The sequence below is a fragment of the Mus musculus genome, chromosome 7 (assembly GCF_000001635.26).
Source record: "Mus musculus strain C57BL/6J chromosome 7, GRCm38.p6 C57BL/6J".
In the NCBI taxonomy this organism is placed as follows: domain Eukaryota; kingdom Metazoa; phylum Chordata; class Mammalia; order Rodentia; family Muridae; genus Mus; species Mus musculus.
Window position 1 is genome coordinate 99,258,709 of NC_000073.6, and position 23,858 is coordinate 99,282,566.

The window sequence follows — 23,858 nt, forward strand, 5'->3', positions numbered from 1 at the left end:
AGACACACACATATATACAATTAAAAATAAAAGTAAGCCTGTTTATGGAAGAGGAGAAGGGGTTTCCTTTGGCTCATGCTTTGAGGATACAATCCGTCATGGGGGAAAGCACTGTAGCTGGTCACAGGAGTTCAACTCAATTTCTTTCTTTCCTTTATTAACTAAAAAGAAGAAGAAACGTTTGTTTTATTTTTGTATTTGTGTGTGCCACATGATTCAGGTGCCTTAGGGGGCCAGAAGAGGGTGTTGGATTCTAGGGAGCTGGGGTAACAGATGCTGTGCACTGCCTGGTGTGAGGGCCGGGGACAGGACTCAGGTCCTCTGGAAGGGCAGCAAGCTTTCTTAACCAGCGCTCCTTGTCTCCAGCCTCCTCCTTTTCGAGACAGGGTCTGTCCTGGAACTCACCTTAAGCACACAGAGATCCACTTGCCTCTTGGAAGATGGAATAAAGGGCAGGAGCCAACAGACTGGACTCTCTTTTTTCTGTCCAGACTATGGAGATGGTGTTGTCTACATTCAGGGTATGCCTTCCCTCCTCAGTGAAACCTCTCTGAGTGTGTCTGAAACAGACACACTGTTTAAAGTGCATCCCTTCAAGCAAGCCACAGGAAGATGTCCCCTTCACAAAATATTGGGAAATGAACAGAAAAACCTGCAATAGGCTGTAGGTTGAGTCTTGAATGTCTTTTTTTAAAAAAAGATTTATTTATTTATTTATTTATTATATGTAAGTACACTGTAGCTGTCTTCAAACACCCCAGTAGAGGGGGTCAGATCTCATTACGGATGGTTGTGAGCCATCATGTGGTTGCTGGGATTTGAACTCAGGACCTTCGGAAGAGCAGTCAGTGCTCTTAACTGCTGAGCCATCTCTCCAGCCCCTTCAGTGTCTTTTACCAAAACATATGCTTGATGTTCTGGTTCCTAGCTATGGCTCTATCGGGGGCTGGTGGAACTTTTGGGTGATGGGGATTTCTGCAAAGAAGTTAGGATATTGGGGGCATGCCCTGGGAACGTTGGAACCTCTTTGTCCTGTCTTTGCTTACCAGCTGCCCCAACGTCAGCAATCTTCTGCCTTCATGGGCTCTCTGTCACATTGCGCTGCCTCACAACAGTCCTAAAGGCAAATGTGGGATGTTAAATAAGAATGCCCTCCTAGACCAGGCCTGTGAATACTTGGTCCCATTTGGTGGCTGTTTGGGGGAACTTAGAAGTGTGACCTTGCTGGGGAAGGTATGTCACTGGCATATGGGTTGGTGGGTAGTGCTCTGAGGTGGTAAATGACTTGCCTGTTTGAGTTAGTTCTCTCTGCTTCCTGTTGGCAGTTGGGGATGTGAGTTGTCAGTTGTTGCTGCCACCATGCATGGTGCTTGCTGCTGCAATTCCCCACTGTGATGGAAATGGCCTCCTGTCCCTGTGGAACCATAACCGTAAAGTAAACCCTTCTATAAATTCACTTCCTTAGTCATGGTGTTTTGTCACAATATAAGAAGACAACAGGGTACCAAATGACCCTAGACTGAAGCCTGTAACGCTGTGATCCAAACAAACTTCCCTCCTCATAAAGCAATTACCTCAGGCATTCTGTCACAGCGACAGAATGCTGGTGAGCATGGTGTCCTGTGTCCATTGGAATGGCCAAAATAGAGGCGCTTTGGAAACCAGTCTGGCTATTTCATTAAAAGTTAGATATGTATACTATAGAGCCCAGCATATAGAACTATAGAACCCATGCTCCTGGGAAACAGAGAGATTAATAGGATACTTGGAAATAAGCATTCACAAAAGCATAATGTTTTAATATTCCCAAACTAGAAACAGCTCAAATGTTCTTTCACAAAACAGAACACAGTGTTATATAGACAATGGAGTCTGGCGAAGCACTTCATGAAATTTTCTTTCCATTAGAATTGTCAAGAATTGGTCAGACTGACTCCAAAATGAATATGGAACAACGAAGGGTGGCTTGCACTGCCAAAGGGCCACACAAGGACTTGCTTGCTTTGTTCGGTGTTGTGTCATACAGTGTGGGATGGGACCTGGTATTTGTGAAAAAATAAATAACAACATAGAAAATAAGGAGGAGGAGCAGGAGGGGAAGGAAGAGAAGAGGCTTTAACACCCTCCATCTTTGTATTGATTGTCCAGGAACGGATCAGTAAAACGGGAGATCCTCACTAGTACAGACTTACTGTGTGCTAGCGGAGGCATTGTCTGTCAGGGAGGAACAGGCTTACTGATCAAAGAAAACTCTGTCTCTGTCTCTCTCTGTCTCTCTGTCTCTGTCTCTCTGTCTCTGTCTCTGTCTCTCTCTCTCTCTGTCCCTCTCTCTCTGACACAGTCTCACTATGTAGCTGGCCTTGAACTCACAGTGATCTGCCTGCCTCTGGTTCCTTAGTGTTGTGAGTCAAGACTTCTGCCACTATACATTTAAAGACCATTTAAAGAAACATGAAGGACTTAAAGCCATTGCTGTCTCCAGGGCTTGTACTTGGCTACAAGCTACAGGACGCTGACCTACCAAAAATGTGTTTATTTTTCTCATAAAAAAAATCTAAAACAGAAGAAGAAGAAGAAGGAGGAGGAGGAGGAGGAGGAGGAGGAGGAGGAGGGTGGGGTTCTGCTGTATGACCTCACATCACAGGAGGAGGAGGAGGAGGAGGAGGAGGAAGGAGAAGGAAGAAGAAGAAGAAGAAGAAGAAGAAGAAGAAGAAGAAGAAGAAGAAGAAGAAGAAGAAGAAGAAAAGAAGAAGAAGAAGAAGAGGGCAGAGAGTAAGGGCAAGCAGAATCCCAGAAGGCCAGTGCAACCAGCGGCAGGTCCAGGCTCCTTCTGTCTGCACCTCCATAATCCTTAGTTGCAGCTTCTGCTCGCAAGCTTGTTGCCTCATGCAGACAAACAGGGATCTCTCTCTAGTTCATGTCCAGTTTTCACAAATGAAGAAGGCAGAGGAAGGGAGGGGGGAGGGGAGAGAGGAGGGAGGGAGGAAGGGTGGGAGGAAGAGAGAGAGGGAGGGAGGGAAAACACTTGAATCAGAAAGCCCATATTTACTCAGAAACCCCTAAGGGTCTTCTACTTATTCCTCATTGGAAACCCCGTATCACATGACTGTCTTTGACTCTAAAGGCGGGGTAGAAAGGAAAGAGCACAGCTCGAGCTGAAATGACCCAGGAGCAGGGCCAGGGCCTCGAGGCGAGGGTGAGGTTCTGCTGTATGCCCTCACATCACAGGCAAAACAGGACATTCTGAAATAAATCACTTAAGAGAGAGGCTGGAGAGATGGCTCAGAGCTAAGAGCACATACTGCCTTTGCAGTGGGCTCCAGCAGTTCCCAGCCCCCACGTCAGGCAGCTCACAAGCACCTGTAAAGCTACCGCCAGGAGATCTGATGCCCTCTGCTGGCCTCTATATACTCCTGCATCCATGTACACAGATACACACATACATGCCTTCTTTTTCCTTTCCTTTTCTTTTTTTTTTTTTTTCTTTTTCTTTTTTTAAAATGTCTTTCATCTCAGCACTTAGGAGGCAGAGACAGGAGGATCTCTGTGAGTTGGTGGCCAGCTTGGTTTACATAGTGAGTTCCAGGACAGCCAGGGCAGAAAAAAAAAAAAAGTACCTATATAAAACTTATGAGGGGCTGGTGAGATGGCTCAGTGGGTTAGAGCACCCGACTGCTCTTCCGAAGGTCCAGAGTTCAAATCCCAGCAACCACATGGTGGCTCACAACCATCCGTAATGAGATCTGACTCCTTCTTCTGGAGTGTCTGAAGACAGCTACAATGTACTTACATATAATAAATAAATAAATAAATAAATAAATAAATCTTAAAAAAAAAACTTATGAGAACATCGGCGGAGGGACAGTCCCTTAAAGAGCCATTTGTTATAGCTGAAGAGATGGTTCACTGGATAGCAGCACTTGCTGCTCTTGCAGAGAACCCAGGCTCAGTTCCTCATCCCTATATGATGGTTCGCAACCATTTGTAACTCCAGTTCCAGGGGAACCAACGATACGTGTACATACAAGCAGGCAAAACACCCATACTCATAAAATGAAATACACAACTCTTAACTGTTTTTGTTCACCTGTCTCCACCCCCAGTGTTGGGGTAGCAGACACATGCAGCTATGCCTAACTTTTACGTAAGTTCTGGGGGCCTGAATTCCAATCTTCATCCCGATCCAGCAAGCACTTTTACCCCTGTAGCCATCTCCTTGGCCTTGAGAAAGCTTCTTAAGGGTTGATATCATTCCGAGGAAAATATTGAATACATATTTACTATGGAGTCATGTATATTTAAGAAATGCACACAGCATGCATTTATGCCTCCTTCCACGTTCTGGAAACACTGGAGGAAGGTAGGCAGGGAGTGTGTTTAGGATGGAATTTAAAATTTATCCGGGCCATTTTATTTAAGGGCATCTCAGATCTATCACCAAGGATTCCCACTTAGAAAATCTGGACAACATAAGCCTCAAAATGAAAAGTGAAAAAAATGGGTTAATACCACAGTAAAAATATTCATGAATCCGACAGTGTATAACAAAGAGGCCAGCTACTAAGTGTAGAAAGAATAAAGGATTCTGAGAAATCATCATGTGACAAACATCATCATAGCGAGTGTGCTGGGCAAGGGACGCCAGCAGTTGGTAAATGATCGGGCGACAATTCCTTGGGTAACAAACAAACGAGTTGCAGAGTGTCAGGTGACCTTGCTTAGTGTAGTAGTTGGACTGGATAATGAATAGCAGAGCACCTTGAAATCTGAGGACGTTATAGTTGTTTTAAAAATGTCTTCACAAGGCCCTCATGTTGTGTAAAGGAGATTTTAAAATTTTAGTTCAACAAAAAGAAGACATGTTTACTGTGTATCTTAGCCTGTTTTAGTTCTGGGACAGACACCATAGATACCGAGCTGAAACAACAAGTGCTCTTTACCCACAGTTCCAGGGCGTGGGAAGTACAACATCAAAGCTCTGATGCAAGTGGTGTCCGTGAGGATCCATTTCCTGCTATGCAGATGCTGCAAACATATGACTCCGGCCTCTTCCTCTTCTTTAAGGGCATGTGTCTGAAGTGGGGTGGGGTGGCATCCTCATGACTTCATCTGTGTTTTCCCTAGAGATAGCCCCTTTGGTTAGGGTTTTAACATAGATGTTTGGTGCACACATACATTTAGTCTATGATAGTCTCTAGCAACAGCCAGTTGGGAGGGAAGGAGAGGGAGAGGGAGAGAGAGAGAGAGAGAGAACATATGTATGCGAGTCTGTGATTTCTAGCTTCTTAGCTTCTTATATTTGATCTAATTTTCATTTATTTTATGATTCTGGAACTCTGTTGTTTTATTACTTTGAAATTCTAGGACTCCAAATAAATATTTTTGATCTTAAAATATTATCATTATTTTATTCTGATCCCAGAATTCAAAGATGCCATTATCTTGCTTTCTTTCGTCCCTACTTCTGATCTCACGGCAGCCCCAGCAGAGGTCCTATGAGTCCTCCAAGGACTACGTAGCTTCAACACTGAAGCCTGTAACTTTGTCCCATGGTCCCCTAATGCGTAAGGAAAAAGCCCAGCATTTCACGATAAAGCAGGAAGCAGAGTGAGTGCCTTTGATATAATAGGGAAGGTCTAACTTACAGGCTATTTTAAGAATTGATTGCTAAGTATCAATATGATCACGCTTTTAAGATGACTCATGATCTTCCACATTAATCTGTTGTGTGTGGAATTATATCTGTACATTGCTGGCTATTAAACCATGGCTTGCTCCTAACATAAACACTACTAAATATCAGATTTTTCTATCTATCTATCTATCTATTGATCTATCTATCTATCTATCTATCTATCTACCTACCTACCTACCTATCATCTATCTATCTATCTATCAATCATGTATGTATGTATGTATGTATGTATGTATCTATCTATCTATCTATCTATCTATCTAAGTGTGTATGAGTGTAGCTGGGCATAACATCACATGCTTGTATGTAGAGGTAGGAGGACAATCCCTTGAACAGATCCCTCATCAACAAGTTGGATCTGGCCAAATTGGCATAAGAAAAAAAAAAGCTCAATGTATTATGTTGCTAAAGACTTGCAAATTAAACAACAAATGTAACCCAAACAGACACAGCACCAAACACTGGCAAGGGGGAGAGAAACAGGAGTTCTCATTAGTTACTACTGAGCACTCAAAACTGGTACAACTATGGTGGAAGACAGTTTGTTTTGTTACAAAACTAACTCATCAGTTACTACTGAGTACTCAAAACTGGTACAATTATGGTGGAAGACAGTTTGCTTTGTTACAAAACTAGCTATTCTTTTGGCCACATAATCACAATCCTGCTCCTTGATAATTACCCAAAAGAGCCCAAAGCTTATGTCAGCACAGAAACCTGAACACTGTTTTAGCAGCTTTGTTTATAATTCCCCCCAAGTTGAAGCAACCAGCATGCCATTCAGCAGGTGACTGGATAAATAATCTATGGAACACAGTAATATTACAGAAAAGAGAAATGAGATACCAAGCCATGAAAAGATATGATGGATCCTTGAGGCTTATTACTAAGTCAGAGCTAATCTGAAACACTGCTTACTATCTGACTGGATCAAAAAGGATGGAATCTACCTCAGGTGACAAGATGACCTTGTCACCTCCTTAAGGGTTAATCCAGTGAGACAGGTGAGGGGACTGAGGAGGGATCCACCCCAGGAAGACATATTCACCTTACAATAACGTACTCTTCCCTTACAGAATTATGGCCTCCTAATGCAGTTCCCTTGCTATGCAAGCGTGAGCACATGAGTTCAAGTCCTGCACAGTGAAGCACAAATCAGGGTGTGGTCAGGTGAGCACCTGGGACCTCAGCACTGTGAGGGGCAGAGCCAGGAAAACTGCAGGGGCTTGCTAGCCAGTGAGCCTAGCTTCAGATTCAGTGAGAAACCTTGTTTCATGGGGAAAAAGGCAGAGAATGGTAGAGCAGAATACCCAGCATCCTCCCTTAGACGTACACATGTGCATATATGCCACAAATAAATTAATTAAGAGTAAATATTTGGGACTTTTAAGAAAATGAACTCTTTCTTTTCCTTGTGAAGTAGCAGATTTCCAAGTAGCAGGCTTCTCAGTGGCTTATCTGGGAGGCTCTGCCTGTGAGACTTTTGGATAAGCTTTTGAATATTAACAGGTTCTGCTGAAGAAGCCATTTCTATATGCCAGGAGCTGCAGCTAATATTTCTTGTGAATTGTGTCACTTCAGTCTTCAGAAAAACTTTGTAAGTTCAGAATAGATACCCTTGCTCAGAGACAAAGTTAAGGGTCAGAGGTTGCCACAATTTGTCTATGCCTTAGAGCCAAAAGTGCAGAAGCCAGGATCCAAATCCCTGAGTATGGACTCCAGGCTTCTGCTCTGGGTGCTTAACTTTCCTCATGAAACCACCCCGAGGCATTTATTAGCTCTACTACCCCTCCCCCCCCACCCCCCCACCCCCCGCCCCGACCCAGGGGACTGCAGCCCAGAGACAACCCAAGTCACAAAGAGAGTATCAGAGCCAAAGCAGGTCCATTAGATTCCAAAATCTGTTCAACCCCAAAGTAGAAAAGAAGGCAGAAACACAACCGAGAATCCCCTCAAAGAGGTCTCCCTTTTCCTAGGGAACTGTCTCTCATCCAGCCGCTTACCTCCTCCCTTGGGTCTCTTTCCAGAATCTTCCTTTTTCTCCCTTTCCCCCAGTGCAGCATCTGGGCTGGAGAAGAACCAATTTTATCCTGGGAGAGTAGACTCACTGCTTCCCAGTTGCTTAAAGAAGGAACAGCCAGAGTATGGCTAGGCCGGCCTCTCCCAGGCCGGCCTCTCCCAATCTCATACAACTGGGGAAGCCCTGTACACATAGGCTTAGGTCAAGAACCAGCAACACGGAGCATAAGTACAGCCTGATAGCTGACCAATTAACTGCAGCTCTCCCTTTTAAAGTATCTATTCAGGGGCTGAGTGGTTAAAAACTTGTATTGGTGTTCCAGAGGACCCAAGTCCGGGTCCCAGCATTCACATGGGGGTGGGGTGGGAGCTCATAGTCGCCTGCACAGCACCAGGGAAATCTACTTCTGACCCTCTGGCCTCAGCAGGCACCAGAGCCCATGTGCATATACCCACACACAGACAAAAGCACATAATTAAAAGGTGGCGCACGCCTTTAATCCCAGCACTTGGGAGGCAAAGGCAGGCGGCTTTTCTGAGTTCAAGGCCAGCCTGGTCTACAGACTGAGTTCCAGGACAGCCAAGACTACAGAGAGAAACCCTGTCTCGAAAAAACAAAAGCCAAAAACCAAAAAAAAAAAAAAAAAAGTAAAAAAGATTTTTAAAAGAAGCCAAAGCATCTAGTCTGAAACAGACATTTCATGGAGGCGGGGCGGTCTTACACTTAAAAAATTAGTATTCATTGGTTGGGGCGATTTTACGAAAGAGAGGAGACTCGGTTCTAGGACATGAAGCTGGCAACTCAAGGACAGCAAGTCCTCAGGAGCTTGGGACTTGAACCTATCAAGGACCCAGTTCTGCTGTTGCCTGGGAACAGAGAAGGGAGGAGCTGCCAGAGAGAAGGGAGGAGGGGACAGGGAGAGGGCAACCTCTCAGCTGCGCGCCCTGACGACAGCAGGTGATTTTTTTTTTTTTTTCTGCAGCGCGCATACTCTCAGCATCTTTTCTTGATCACCCCACCTCCCTTGCTGAGCCGCAAAAAAGGGTGGGGCCGCCTCTCTGCAGCAGAAGACGACAGCGGCAGCGGCTGCGGCATCACCGGGGGTATAGATAGAGGCCGTTTTGCTCTCTGCTCTGTCTGGGTTGGAGGTGACCGCTGCCAAGCCTCGCTAGGCGGCCGGCTGAACCAGACGGAAAGGAGATAAAAGCCTGCTTGCGGATCCTTCCCTGCGCCATGGCTTAAGCCCACAGCCTCTTTGCCAAGCATCTCCTTGCTCTGCCGGGGTCTGCTAGACACCGCAGTCGCAGAGAGGGCGCGCCCAGACGCCCTAGGCCTGGACTCTGGGACGCTGAGCCTCGCTCCTATTCTTCACTGCCCACAGCAGCTCCTCTGCAGCAGGCGTTTGCAGCCGGCAATCGAGGGACTTTACGGACTTTATCTCAGCGGTACCTTGTCCCCGGGTGCTCTTTGAGGGTGGAGGACGAGGCAAAGGGCTTCTAAGGGAAGGAAGCGGTGGGAACCACATTGGCGGGTCTGGGTTGGGGTTAAAGGGAGATTGGAGATTTGATTTAGGACCACAAAAAGGCTTTGTGGCTAACATGGCGTGGCCGTGCATCACAAGGGCCTGCTGCATCGCCCGCTTCTGGAACCAGCTGGACAAGGCGGACATTGCGGTGCCGCTGGTTTTCACCAAGTACTCGGAGGCCACCGAACACCCAGGCGCCCCTCCGCAGCCGCCAGCTCCGCTGCAGCCCGCGTTAGCGCCCCCCTCGCGTGCTGTCGCCATAGAGACGCAGCCAGCCCAGGGAGAGTCGGATGCAGTTGCCCGGGCAACAGGGCCTGCGCCCGGGCCCAGCGTCGACCGCGAGACTGTAGCCGCCCCCGGCCGGAGCGGGCTGGGCTTGGGCGCGGCCTCAGCCTCCACTTCCGGCTCAGGCCCCGCGGACTCGGTGATGCGACAGGACTACCGCGCCTGGAAAGTGCAGCGGCCCGAGCCAAGCTGCCGGCCGCGCAGCGAGTACCAGCCGTCCGACGCGCCCTTCGAGCGCGAGACCCAGTACCAGAAGGACTTCCGCGCCTGGCCGCTGCCCCGGCGCGGGGACCATCCCTGGATCCCCAAGCCGGTGCAAATCCCTGCGACTTCGCAGCCTTCCCAACCTGTTCTCGGGGTGCCCAAGCGTCGGCCTCAGAGCCAAGAGCGCGGGCCCATGCAACTTTCTGCTGATGCCCGGGACCCGGAGGGTGCTGGAGGAGCCGGGGTGCTGGCGGCAGGAAAGGCGTCCGGTGTAGACCAGCGCGACACACGTAGGAAGGCAGGGCCAGCATGGATGGTGACTCGCAACGAAGGGCACGAAGAGAAGCCTCTGCCCCCAGCCCAATCCCAGACCCAGGAGGGTGGTCCTGCAGCTGGAAAGGCGTCCGGTGCAGATCAGCGTGACACACGCAGGAAGGCAGGGCCAGCATGGATGGTGACTCGCAGCGAAGGGCACGAAGAGAAGCCTCTGCCCCCAGCCCAATCCCAGACCCAGGAGGGTGGTCCTGCAGCTGGAAAGGCGTCCGGTGCAGATCAGCGTGACACACGCAGGAAGGCTGGACCCGCGTGGATGGTGACTCGCACGGAAGGGCACGAGGAGACGCCGCTGCCACCCGCCCAGTCTCAGACCCAGGAGGGCGGCCCCGCAGCTGGAAAGGCATCTGGTGCAGACGAGCGCGACACGAGGAGGAAGGCGGGGCCGGCCTGGATGGTGCGTCGCTCGGAGGGGCACGAACAGACACCCGCTGCCCATGCCCAAGGCACAGGGCCTGAAGGAGGCAAGGGGCGCGCGGTGGCAGATGCCCTCAACAGGCAAATCCGGGAGGAGGTGGCGAGTACAGTAAGCAGCTCTTACAGGTGAGACTGGGGCAGCAGGTGATGCTGGTCACCCTCATCCCCTCGCGAGGACCACCCATTCTACCCCCACACCGAAAGCTTCGCATTCAGCTTCTTCTCCAGGGCCAGACCACACCCTCTTCAGCCACATTCCAGAACCCTTTCAACCCAGACTTTACTGCCCCACCCTGTCGGAAAGCCCTTAACAGTTTCCACACTGGTTTTCCCAGCTTGTTTTTTGTGCCACCCCTAAGCCACATTTTCCTCTTGGCTGCCTAGCTCAGCTCCCTATCTGCCCCACAGAGACCCTGTCAGTTTCCCCCTGTCTCATCAGTTCGCCTGCTGTCCCAGCCTGGCTCCCGTCCCCTAGTCGCCTCCACTCATTCACTTCTCACTTACTTCCCCGTGAGACCCTTTCTCCTCCCCAGTCTCTTACATTGTCCTGGTCTCTTCCTATTCGATTCCTCCCCCAGTTCCTGGCTGACACTCAAGCGCCACACCCTTTTCCAGATTTCTCTACATGCTCCTTAATAACTGGCTCTAGTACTTTGAAGTCATTCCCCTCCTGCCTCTTCAGTAGCTTTGACACATTGGGCGAGCTTTTTAACCTTCCTGGGCCTTCACATTCTTATCTGTAACTGGGATCAATAATAGTCAACTTAGAACTATCCACACAGGACTGATTTAAGCTGAGATATTCTGTACAGTTTTGAGGATAGACTAAATGCCAAACATGGCTCTAGCTGATGGAAAGATGGAAAGAGATGACTCGGGATGACTGGCCATGCCTGAGATGTAGTGAGAGGTCTTGTTTCCATTTATACTCTCCTATGTGATGCCCCCTTATTCTTGATTCTGCTTCCTGGATGTCCCTAGCCCTCTTCCCTGTTGAGGCAGCTCCTTTCTTCCTTTGTGTTCAGATGTTTCTATTTTTTCTTTTAATTAATTAGTTAATTAATTAATTTACTTATTCCCTTTACATCCTGCTCACTGCCCCCTACAGTCCTTCTCCCCATGCCCCACTTCTTCTCTAAGTGGGTGGGGTCTCCCCCTGAGTATCTCCCTACCCTGGTACATCAAGTTTCTGCAGGGCTAGTCTAATCCTCTCCCACTCAGGCCAAACAAGTCAACCCAGCTAGAAGAACATATTCCACGAACAGCCAACAGCTTTTTGGGGTAGCCCCCATTCCAGTTGTTTGGGACCCACATGAAGACCAAGCTGCACATCTGCTGTATATGTGCAGAGAGGTCTAGGTCCAGCCCATGTATGCTCTTTGGTTTGTGGTTCAGTCTCTGAGAACCCCTAAGGGTCCAGGTTAGTTGACTCTGTTGATCTTCCTGTGGAGTTCCTATCTCCTTAGGGGCCTACAATCCTTCTCCCTATACTTCCACAAGACTCCCCAAGCTCCATCCACTGTTTGGCCATGGGTGTCTGTATCTGTCTGAGTCAGCTGCTGGGTGGAGCTTCTCAAAGGTCAGACATTAATGTGTCCCTTATCCTCTGGCACATTCACGTTCCTTGAAAATGAACGCTTTCAAACTTAGAAACATCCCCCATCTTCCTCCACGCACACCCTGTTTATACAATTCTCCCTGTGCTGCATGCAGCCTTGGCCTGCTTTCTCACCTCACATCCATCCAGTGCACATCTCTGAATGTTTAGCTTTTGGGCCTTCCTTTATGTTTCTACCAACATCAGCTAGCTGATAGATCCTAGTTGACTTGAACATGTAGCAGCACCGGGCTTGGGTACTGAGGAAGCAGATGTGTGTGATAATGATGGAGCTGGCCTTGTGCAGCTGTGACTTCTGAGGTCTTCATTCAGCTCCACAGTCAGTTAGGTGCCCTTTTCCTAAGTGTGGAAGGAAGGGCTACAGAGTTAGTGTCTTCTGCTAACCCTGTGTGTGGGCGCTTCAGTAGGCTCTGCAGGCACTCCTCTCATGCAGCCAGAAGACTGGCATAAATAGAGACTCTATTGTTAAGGCAAAAGTCAGAGCCCTGCCTCAGAATTCCATGGCTTCCTGCATTCTGGTTCCCACTAGGTACCTCTCTCTGGGTTAACTGATATCACAACCAGACTGACCTTCCAGCATTAGTATATTACTTCCTTTCCAAGGTCTGGGTCAAACAAGGACGAAGCTCCTTTTCCTTGGACAGCCACAGGGAAGTGGGGTTCTCATAATAATGTTTATACTAGCACTGGAGGATCAAAAGAGAGACAGAAACAAACACCCACAAGCCAAGATGAATGTGAGTTTCTGATTCTGCCCTGGTACTTGTGTTCACAAATCCTAGTTCATTTATCTGAAAGGTTGGTCTGTGGGTACCCTGGCATTGGATTCCTGCTTCCCCTTTCATCTTCCACTCTGCCACGCCCTGGTGGGTGGAACCTTACGGGTGGAATCTGGCGAGTGGATCCACCCAGCAGGATCTGCCCCTTCTCACCTTCATAGAGATCAAGCCAGTTGGATTCAGAGAGCCAAGGCTCCCACACCGCCTTGGGTGATCCTGCTCAGTTTATGTTTCTGAGCTGGCTGGAGTTGTTCTATTTGTGGAAGCTGGGTCAGACAGCTCGAGAATGAGCCCGCCCCTCAGATGCGACGACTCACTTCAAATGTTGGTCTGTGCCTTTGTTCCAAATAGCACTCTACCCTGCAACAAAGCCTTACCTGTGGTAGGCATGCATGCCCTTGTCCACTTTCCAATTACACAAATACTGGCTGCTTAGACTCGTGTAGGGGACACGAGTCTCTTGAAGATCGCTTTTATCTGCTGTCAGAATTCTATCAACTTATTATGAACAATCTTTGAACACCTCGATTCTTTTTAAATCACATTTTCTGTAAAGTACATATATTTGACTTTGTGACCATCCATGCCCTTTTGTTGTATTTTGAAATATTAAGAACATGTGTCTTTCTAAAAAACAGACATTTCTTTAATGAACAATTTGAATTTATGACAAATTTGTTGCAAAACTTACTTTGTTGCTGTTGTTCCATAAGAAACACTAATCAATTCCAGGGAAATGGACTTTGGGTGGAAGTATCTGTAAAGAAGTAATATGTTCTATAAATTAACATAACATAGTATAGATAAAAAAATGTCTGGGATGTATAGACCTATTTGGAACATTGTTTTTTTCCCCTCCCCTATTGTCTGACTTTCTTTTCCTTGCTATGATTCTGGAGAGCTCTTTAGTTTAAATATACCCCATGTCCATTGTAAAGGGGCCTGGTGTCACCATAGAAGCCAAATTAGGCTCCACATCAATGGCAATTTGATTTATACGACCTTCTCTTCTCGCCATGGCGGCTGTTCCCTCTCCTGGGCCTTACAAGTGACATCCATCACATGGCAGCAGTGTGAGAGAAAAGGACATGTCCTCCATCATCGCCATGCACTGGTCTGTGATTTAATGCACATTCTATTCTGTATGCAGAATCGTATATGTGCAAATGCGCAGTCAGTGAATAACATCAGCTACCCTGGGCTGCTCTGGCTTTGAAAAATTGTTCTTATCAGCAGGTATAAATGGTATCTGGGGGTATCTTTGCCATTATCCATAATCATGAGGTTGATAAAATTTTAATGTATTCTTTTGACATAGATAATACTATAAAATCAAGAACCACGTCTTAAAGGTAGATTTTATTGGGGAGTCACTTGTGACATTTGACCTTGCATCCTCAATTAGGAGATAGATGAATCGTAAGGAAGGCATTAAAATTCCCCTCCCAGTTAACCCCATTGCCTTGGCTGTCTGCTAACAGGATGAATGTGGCACCAGGTGCTCCTGCAGCGATGCTAATGACAACCTCTTCCTAGATGTAATCAGGGGAGGCTCTGGGAGGTGAAACTAGTAAACCAGAGGCAAATACTTGAAAGATGAAAACAGTAGCGGGAAGTCAGAAGGAAAAGAGCCTTTGGTTTCCAGCCTTGTGTGAAGGTTAGAGAAGGCAGGTCTGACTTGGCTTACACCCTATGCACCAACTGCATACTTCCCTAATTTTCCTCTGCCCAAGTTCTAGCAACATCTCAAGACAACCTCAGATGCTGACCTCTCAGCACCTTCTTCTGCCCGGCCTTTCCAAACGATTCCTTCCTTTGTAGTCACAATGTGTGAGACAAACTCTATGTGTTGGATGTGCTCGCCCACATCTCCCCAGCTCCTGAGGGCTCAGATGAAGGGCTTTGTTTTGTTGGTATATTTCACAGCTTAATTCTTTCTAGGAATTGTTGGTCATATGGGACTTTTAGGGCTTAGTGAAAAATTTATTCACTTCCATATTGATAAATTTCCTTCAATTTAATGTGGTTGAACTTACAGCATAAAATGACCCCCAAGCCCTGCTGATGCCAACCAAGGTGCTGGGGGTGGGGGGGAACCAATGAGTGAGCTTAAATCCTACGTAAGGAAGGGGGTCATGTCTTCTTTAGAATAAAGCCTGAATTCTGCCACATTATTCCAGAAGGAAATGCTCATCTGGGGAAAGGCAGATAGACCCACAGGCCTCTCTGCACACAAGTCTTCACCTAGGGCAAGTGGCTCAATCTCTCTGCATAGTACAATCTCTAAGAATGCTAATGCAGGGCTTGGAGAGATGGTTCAGTTAGTAGCGTGATAGCTGTGAAAGCAAGAGAACCTGAGCCCGGACGCCCAGAACTCACATAAAACTGTCAGGTGGGGCAGCATGCATCTGTTACTCCAGCCCTGGAGCAAACAGTGACATCCATGGAGCTCAGTGGCCAGGTAGCCTAGTCAAGTGAGTGAGTTCTAGGTTCAGGGAGAGATCTTCTGCCAAAACGTAAGGTGGAGCATGACCAAGGAAGATATCTGCTATTAATCTCTGACCTCCACATGCGTGTGCACATGTGTTCAGATGTGCACATGCACACAAATGGTTATACACACTTTTTTTTTTAAAGAAAATGCTGATGTATAGATGCCCCACCCAGAAGTTCTGATGCAGTGCATCTTGGGTATCTAGCCGGGACATCTGAACATTCTAAATTCTTGGTGATTCTGTAGTCAGGGTTCTCAAACCTCAGGATGGGAAGAAAGAACCTCCTGAAGAACTTTCCAAGCTTCGGATCCCCAGGCTATGTCCTCAGATCCTGTTTGGCAAGTTTAAAGTGGAACCCCCAAATCCATTCTTGTTACTAAGTAAGACTTAAGGCTTTCTTTGTTAAAAATGCACTGTCCATTTTTAAAGTACGTTAAACACACTTTTTGTTCAAGTCGGCTACATCCTTCACTTACGTAATTTCCCTCCACAAGATCTTATATGAATATATAATCATGCATACAGGGTTTTAAATTTATCTTCTTACAGTTAAGCCTGTAGCAAACTCATTGAATTTTTGTCTTCGTGTATAGACTATGTTAGGGATCTGATCCCCCAGGGCTGGAGAGATGGCTCAGCAATTAGGAGAGATGGCTGTTCTTGCAGTGGGCTCAAGTTTCCAGCACCCCCAATAAACAATTCATAAGGACGTGTAATTCACCTCCAGGGTATCCACACACATGCACACACACACACACACACACACACACACACACACACACACACACACACAGACACACAGACAGACACACAGAAATAAAGTAAATCTGAAAAAAAAACCAACTTCCCCCTCTCCCCTCGCAGGTGTCATTGTCCCACCCCCTTTTTAAGGCTTTCCTTTCCCCCCCTGATTAGGTCTCTCCCAGCACATAAGTGTCATATATACTTGGGTATCATTTCTGGATCCCCTTTTCCGTTTCATTAGCCTGAGCGAATACCACACACTCGTTTTCTCTTATTTTGTACTATCCTTTAATTATTGTTCCTCTTGGGAGGAGCATCTTTGCTACATCCACTAATTTATTATTGCTCCAATACATTTATTTCCCTAAGTTAATCTTGTGATTGGGAACCTTACCACATTGTAATCAGCTCTGTCAAGGAGATGATTATGTGTTTCTAGCAAGTAGTAATCTGTTGCCATGCTTCCAATGTGTCTGCGCCTTGTTTGTGTTGTGTTTTGCATTGATTAGAGTGCATCTGTTGTTTCGAGCGGTCCGTGGCAACAGATGTCTGTCTAGGGACACAGGACGGCTTCTAACAGTTTATCTTTAAGGATGAAGTCTGCTCTGCTTTTCAGGGAACAGCTTGGGAAACCTCTCATTCTCCTACATTGCTCCGAGTTTTTAAAAAATAGGGATGGCTGTTAGATCCTATTGAGTAATTTTTCTATATCAACTGATGTCTGGTTTTACTTTTTAATATTGATAGCTCTTCCTGAGGCTAAGCCATATTATTTGTCTTGAGGTAATCCTTGCTTAGATAAAAGAAATATCTTTATTATGCTGAACTTGGCTTGCTGTTTATAACTTAAAATATTGGCATGTGTATTTATAAGTGAAACTGGTCTGATATTTTCAATTTTTTCACATTGTGCTCAAATAATGTTGGGATTGAGGTTATAAATCTAGATGAGTTGATTTCCCTACTTTTAAATTGTTTGGACCAAGTTGTGTAGAAGGGGCTGTCTCTTGACTATCTGATAAAATTCTCCTGTACACCTACTGGTCTTTTTCATGAATTTTACTACCATTTAGACATCTTCATTTTGAGTTATTTATTCAGGGTTGTTTTTTTTTTTCATTTCTTCTTGAGCCAGTTCCAGCAATTGATACTGACATTTTCTGGTTTCTAATTTCAAGTGTTATGGACATAAACTTGGTAATAGCATTCTTGTGACATTTTAAATATATCTATTTGCCTGTAGCTGTGTTTTTCACACCTGGCATTAATTTGTGCTTTCTCTTTTTTTTTCAAGGTTGGTCTTGTTGGGGTTAATTAGGTCATTAGTCTGTCCTGTACATGTCAGTTTCAGGGGTGTAATACCAAGACTCCCCCAGAGAAAAGAACCTGCACAGGTAATTCTAGAGAATCATTCAGACATGCACTAAACACAAACAAACAAAAGCCAGTCAAACTGGTATAAAGAATCACTCAGTGTTCCAGACACAACATGGAAACAATCCAACAAATGTCCGTTAGGATTAAGGGGTCTCCCTACAACAGCATTAGCATCACAGGTTGTACCAGTTATCTTCTGACAAATGGGGTCAATATCAGGATGGGCTTGAACCTGCAAACCAAAAGATCTCAAGATGTTCCCTGAGAAGCTAGAGAGGGCCTCCTGTGTGCCTGTCAGAAGTCTAGAAGCCTTATGCCACTCTATAAGCCCTGCAAGAGTAGAACTGTCACTTCTGGGGGGTCCCTATGAGCTGTCAGGCCTTGTGTATCCTAAGGTTTCTAGACCATTAGAAGCTCCGACTTTGTGTATGTTGGTCTTCCCTCCATTTGGGACTCCTCTTCCCAGGTCACATTAATGTATGTGTTTTCAGCTTGGATTCAAGCCACCAAATGCTTGTGTCTACTCTGTCAGGCTCTGAATTAAGTTCTTGGATGATGAAGAGTCCCATGCTTGCAAGAGCTTGTGTGAGCCAAAGCACATGTGCTGAGCAGTTACTGGTGCAGGGTGGGGCAGGGCACAGAGACAAGTTCATTCCACCCTGCTGGAATGTTACCCAGAGAGTGCTCGATAGAGAATGTGACCAGTATGCTCAGACTTGCCCCTAAGTGGGCACTAAGCAGGGAAGGGCTCCATCTGAGGAAAAGTACTAGCAGAGATATGGGCAGTTCTCAAGGCAGGACTCTCAGGCTCCAGCCAGCTCCTTATCCTATAAGCAAAGGGAAGGCCAGAATCAGGTGGGAGATTTTAGGAAAGGTGACTTTGCCAGCAGTGGGAAGGATAGACTGGAGGGATAAGTCTGGGACTCGCGGGGTCAAGGAAATATGTTCCACTCTACACAGTCCCCAGTGAGATCTCTTACGATGGCTGAACAGCACAACTTCCTAATAAATTTGTATGGGTTCTCTGTTCTTTCTTCCTCCTTCTCTCCCTCCTTCCTTATGTCTCCTTGGGATGCATCTAGGGTCTTGTGCATGTTGGGCAAGCGCTCTACCATTGAGCTACATCATCAAGTCTATTTTTTCTAGACCAGGTCTGACTAAGTTACCCCAGTTGGCCTGAAAGTCACTGAAGACGGCCTTGACTCGTGATCTTCCTTACCATCTCAGCTCCCAAAGTAGCTGGGATTACAGATTCCTGCTACCAGGCCCAGCTTTGTGTATTTTTCGGACCATTCCATCCTGGCAGTTTGTTTTGGCTGCTTAGGGGACTGATGCACAGAGATATTCTGTTTCGGCATTTAGACATTTTCAACTGGACAATTCCTTTTTATGAAGGGCTGCTTTGTACACTGGCTTTGTTCACTTAGTTCCCTGGCTTCTACTCACAGCCTCTACCCACATCATGCCAGTGGAATTTCCTATCCTCCCCTGCCCTGAGTTGTAGCAATAAAAGTATCTCCATAAAATAATCCTGTTGGGGCAGGAATTTATTCCCAGTTGAGAACCACACTGCTACACAGTGATAAAAAAGACACCATGGCGAGTGAAAGAGAATAAACACACCTACATCTACTGCATGCCCCTTTTATATAAAGTTCAAAAACAAACAGGAATGTGGGCATTGGTTAGAATAGGGGTGCTCTGGGGGTGGGGGTGGATAGTTGGCTGAAAAGGAAGTCGAGGAACCTTCCAAGGTGTTGGAGAAGTCTGTCTTCTGTCTGTCCTCCTGAGCGATAGTGCATTATGGGTCTATTCAAGCCAGCAGTCAAGACGGGTAGACTTTGTTCTAGGTGCATTTTTTAAATCAAAATACCAAGTGACTAAATAAGGATATAGTTTGATGCTCAGGAGAAAGGGCGGAAGAGAAGACAGATCTGAGCAACATCCGGCTGTTAGTGAGAACCAACCCCATGGATGCTAGTCTGGCTGAGAGAAGGGCAGGGAAGGACGCTGAGGTCAGAGTTCAGCATGGGCTGATCTCCCAGGCATGGAGGGAGGAGACGTGAAGGATGGATAGGCTGTTGGCTTCCATGATTGCCTTCCCACCCAAGAGTAGAGCAAGGCCCACCACTGGCTACTCTACATGGCTGCCTCCTATTAGCAAGACACATTGACTAAGGTGAAGGAAGGAATGGCTCTCCTCTCTTAGCCCGCACCGATGTGTAATTATTTGCACATGAATGAAAGGTTTTTGCAGGGTCTAGCCTAATGTGGTGAGAAACTGTGCCCAGACCTCAAGCCACAAAACCCTTAAGAGCTGGGTAAACATGGCCTCCTCCACTGTGCTGTGCCCTGCGGTCACTGTCTGTTTCCTGCAGACTTCAGAAAATTGGCCCGAGTGGTGACATTTCCTAGAGTGCATTTTCTCGAGCCTTCTACCTGAAGGCTCCACTCGCAATTAAATGCAGTGAGTAGGAGAAAGGCAGACGAGGCTAACGTGCAAGAGAGCAGCGTTGGAGACAGTGGGGACAGTACTGCGCCTCAGTTGTATTTGCTGAGGGCGTATGCTCTGCCAAACTCATTCATCGATCTTTATTAGTTAGGAGTGTGTGTACACGCTAGTGCCAAAGGACAGCCTTGGCTGGCACACTTCAGGTGAGGTCAACATTTATTTTTATTTTTTATTTTTATTTTGAGACAAGTTCTCTTACTAGAACCTGGGGTTTGCTTACCAGGTTGGCATCCCTTGCCAGAAAACTCTAGAAACCTCCTGCCTCTGCCTCTCCAGCACGTGCCACATGCCTGGTTTTTGACGTGCTTGCTGGGCATTGAATTCAAGTCCTCATGCTTGTGACACAAGCACCTCACTGACCGGGTTGTCTTCCAAGCTCCTATTTGGGTTTCTCAATGATCAGTTAAGGAAAATCTATGTAGTCCTGGTTGACCTTGAACTTGCTGTGTAGACAAGCCCTCTAACTAACCGAAGTCCACTTGCCTTCGTCTTCTGAGTTAGTCAGGCTAACGTTACCATGTAAGAATGTAGAGTCGTTAGGGAAAGGTGGGGACTGAGACCTCATAGTCGGTCAGTGGTTTGACAGGCCCAGAAATTCACATCCCCTCATTCCGCGCCATGGCCCTGTCTGACTTGTGCAGCCTCAGCATGTCCCTGGTGTCCCCCGGCTCTCTAGTTCAGCACACTGTTCTAGAAAGAGCTGCTGCCTGTCTTCCTAAACCTCTGCTGGTCCCCCCTCTCCTAACCACGTATAACCACCCTCCATCAACCTTGTTTGTGTGTTGGAGTTGGGTAAAGGGTATCTCCCTCCTTGTCCTAAGCTGTCTGTGGGCCCTGTCCCTCCAGGGTGAGGCCCAGCACTTCGGCTCCAGGTCCGAGCTTTCTAGGAGCAGGCCTAGCTTGTGTGTCTAGCCTTCCTGCTTTCACACCTGACGCTTTCCCTGGGGGTTCTCAGCCCTGTTTGCACATTGACATCCAGGTGCTCTGGCCCAATCCCATCATCCTGAGCCCCACACTTAGCTAATGTCAATTTCACTCGGTTTTCCCCCTGAGCCTCTTCCATCTTCTTTCTAAATCCTTCCTATCCTGCGGGGCTTTTAGTCTGTTGTGAAAGAGGCTTATGCTGTAAAAGCGGGGAATTAGGTTGGATTTACGTGGTCTTAATTCCCTAATAATAATGCAGGGAGATTAATAGTTTTATTCCAAGTTCACTGCAGCATCTTAAAAGCATGAAAGGCTGGGGCACCGGGTCTCTCTGTTCCCGGTGACAAGAGCAGGATCCCGTTTGCAGGGGACTGCTGTCATGAGGGAAAACACATGAATTCATGAGTCTGGGTTACAGGCAGACCACCATGAAGGTGAAAATCAGGGGCAGAATCGGAGTCCTGCAGGGCTCTGTAGGGGCTGGGGGATTCTATTGGAAGACTGAGAGAAGGAGGAGTTGTTTGTATCTGAGAGGTGCCCTGGTATTTGAAGAAGGAGTTGGTGGCCATCAGAACCAGAAGTTTGAATCCTGCACTTTAACTTAAAAAACCTGTGTGGCCTTGGGGAGGTCAGTTCTACGGGGTCAGTAACGCAGTAGTGAACTCACAGAGTCACGATGACGGTGGAGGAGGTTATTGCCCACACAGGACAACAGGCACAGTTAGTGCAGGCTGCCTTTGTTGTTCTTGTTTTGAGAGAGAGAGGAACAGAGTAGGCTAGGAGGGAAGTCTACCATTTATTCATCCAGGCAACGCCTGTGGCCTCTCACTGGCGCCTCTCACTAGGCCAGGACATGGTGGTGTGGAGATGAATTACACAGATACCTGTCTGTGGGAGCATCTGGTCTAGTGAGAGACGTGGAAGGGAAAGGCCAGGAGGAAGCACAGAACTTACCTATACTCCAGCTCCTCTCACATATCTATCTTTGCTTGGGGCTTTAGGTGCCATTGCTGTCTGACGTGTTAACTACAAGACATTGAGCATAGACTTAACCTCTTTCCTCATTGGTAAAGCAGATTCAGTGACACCCACTCGTAGGTTGGTGAAAGACCCAATATTCTATCTAACCCATGCCTCTCTTACCTGCCTCAGTCACCACTGGCAGATTGCTCAGAACCTAGCTTGGTACTTAATAGCAGGTTTTCTCTGCCGACAAAATAAGTCATTAGAAGTATCAAGGTGGGTTTTTTGGAGGCAGCGCTCCTGTGGGTTCACAGGCCCTAAGGAACGAGCCCAGGGGAATCGGCCACGAAGACAGGAAAACAGAGGTGGGGGGAGAGAAAGTGAGAGAGTGCATACAGGGAGAAAGAAATGCAGAGACAGACAGACAGACAGACAGACAGACCAGAATGAATGTCTGGCTTATATAGGGAAGAGCCTCGGGTGGAGGGAAGCCTGGAATGTTCAAGGTAGAGGTGGGATATGCCAGCCATACTCTGTAACAATAGGGACTGAGGGATGCCGAGAGAACTTGGAGGTTAGATCCACTTTGGTATGTCAAATAGTCACCCCAGCCGCTTGTTTCAGATCTGAAACCCAACAAGTAGTAGATTCTTTCTTTTTTTTTATCTTTTTTTAATTGGATATTTTATTTATTTACATTTCAAATGGTATCCTCTTTCCCGGTTTCCCCTCTGGAAACCCCCTACCGCATCCCCCTCTCCCTGCTTCTTTCTATGAGGGTGCTCCCCACCCACTCATCCATTCCTGCCTCCCCTCCATCCTGGCATGCCCATACACTGGGGCATCGAGTCTTCTCAGGACCAAGGGCCGCTCTTCCCACTGATGTCCCACAAGACCATCCTCTGCTACTTATGTGGCTGGAACCATAGGTCGCTCCATATGTACTCTTTGGTTGGTGGTTAGTCCCTGGGAGCTCTGGGGGGGGGGGCGGTCTGGTTGGTTAATATTGTTGTTCCTCCCAGGGGGTTGCAAACCCCTTCAGCTCCTTTAGTCCTTTCTCTAACTCCTCAATTGGGGACCCCATGCTCAGTCCAATGGTTGGCTGAGAGCATCTGCATCTGTATTTGTCAGGCTCTGGCAGAGCCTCTCAGGAGACAGCTATATCAGGCTCCTGTCAGCAAGAACTTCTTGGCATCCACAATAGTGTTTTGGGTTTGGTGTCTGAGTGGGGCAGTCTCTGGGTTGCCTTTCCTTCAGTCTCTGCTCCACACTTTGTTTCCATATTTCCTTTAGACGGGAGCAATTCTGGGTTAAAAATTTGGAGATGAGTGGGTGGACCCAACCGGGATCCATGCCTAACCTCTGGATATGGTCTCTACAGGTTCTCCCTCCCCTTTGTTGGGCCTTTCAGCTAATGTCACCCCTGTACACTTAGTAGATTCTTAATAGATTGTGTTTGAGACACTCTAGCTATGTAGTTAAGTCTCAATCCTCCCAACACTGGCATTATGTGTGTCACCATGCCCTGCTTACTGCTAGATTTTTTTTTCATTTTACTTTTTCTTTAATTATGGGAATATATGTGTGTGGAGTGGTCTATGCATCTGTGAGCTCAAAAGCCCATGGGGGCCACAGGAAGGGCATCAGATTCCCTGGCTCTGGAATTACAAGTGGTTGTGAGCCATTCATCAGGGGTGCTGGGAACTGAACTAGTGAGCCACCTCACCAGCTTGCAGCTGGACTATTAAACAATTGAATAAGTGATGTGTGCAGTATTTAACACAGTGTCTTGCCTATAATAAACAATAGACAAGCCCATCACTGTTACTCTGGGATTGAGCACCGCTTGGCTATCTGGGATTCTTGGATTTCTGGGAAAAGAATCCTGGGATGCCCCAGTGGGATTTTCTATGGGTGTATGTCGTCCATCAGCATCCAAGTCGCTGACTCATACTTTGTCGTTGCAA

General features: G+C 47.1%; 1 protein-coding gene and 1 long non-coding RNA gene across 16 annotated transcripts in view; one reads left to right on the top strand and one right to left on the bottom strand.

Moving 5' to 3' along the window:
• Nucleotides 1-1,772: 1,772 nt before the first annotated feature.
• Gm26705 (predicted gene, 26705) lies at nucleotides 1,773-8,510 on the bottom strand. Its single transcript, NR_103487.1, has 4 exons — nucleotides 8,437-8,510; nucleotides 7,699-7,763; nucleotides 4,941-5,120; nucleotides 1,773-2,910 (listed from the first exon to the last, which is right to left on the bottom strand). It is a non-coding gene; the product is annotated as a predicted gene, 26705 (long non-coding RNA).
• Nucleotides 8,071-23,858, top strand: part of Map6 (microtubule-associated protein 6) — a 70,359-nt gene continuing 54,571 nt past the window's right edge. For 12 of the 15 annotated variants that reach the window (XR_003946415.1, XR_003946414.1, XR_003946412.1 and 9 more), the window contains exon 1: nucleotides 8,071-10,605. Coding sequence is in view for 3 of the 15 variants with exons in the window: in NM_010837.3 (NP_034967.2) it covers nucleotides 9,314-10,605 (1,292 nt within the window). In the remaining 12 variants the exon portion in view is untranslated. The remainder of the gene's footprint in view (nucleotides 10,606-23,858) is intronic. The other 3 variants (NM_010837.3, NM_001048167.1, NM_001043355.2) reach the window with 2 other exon arrangements.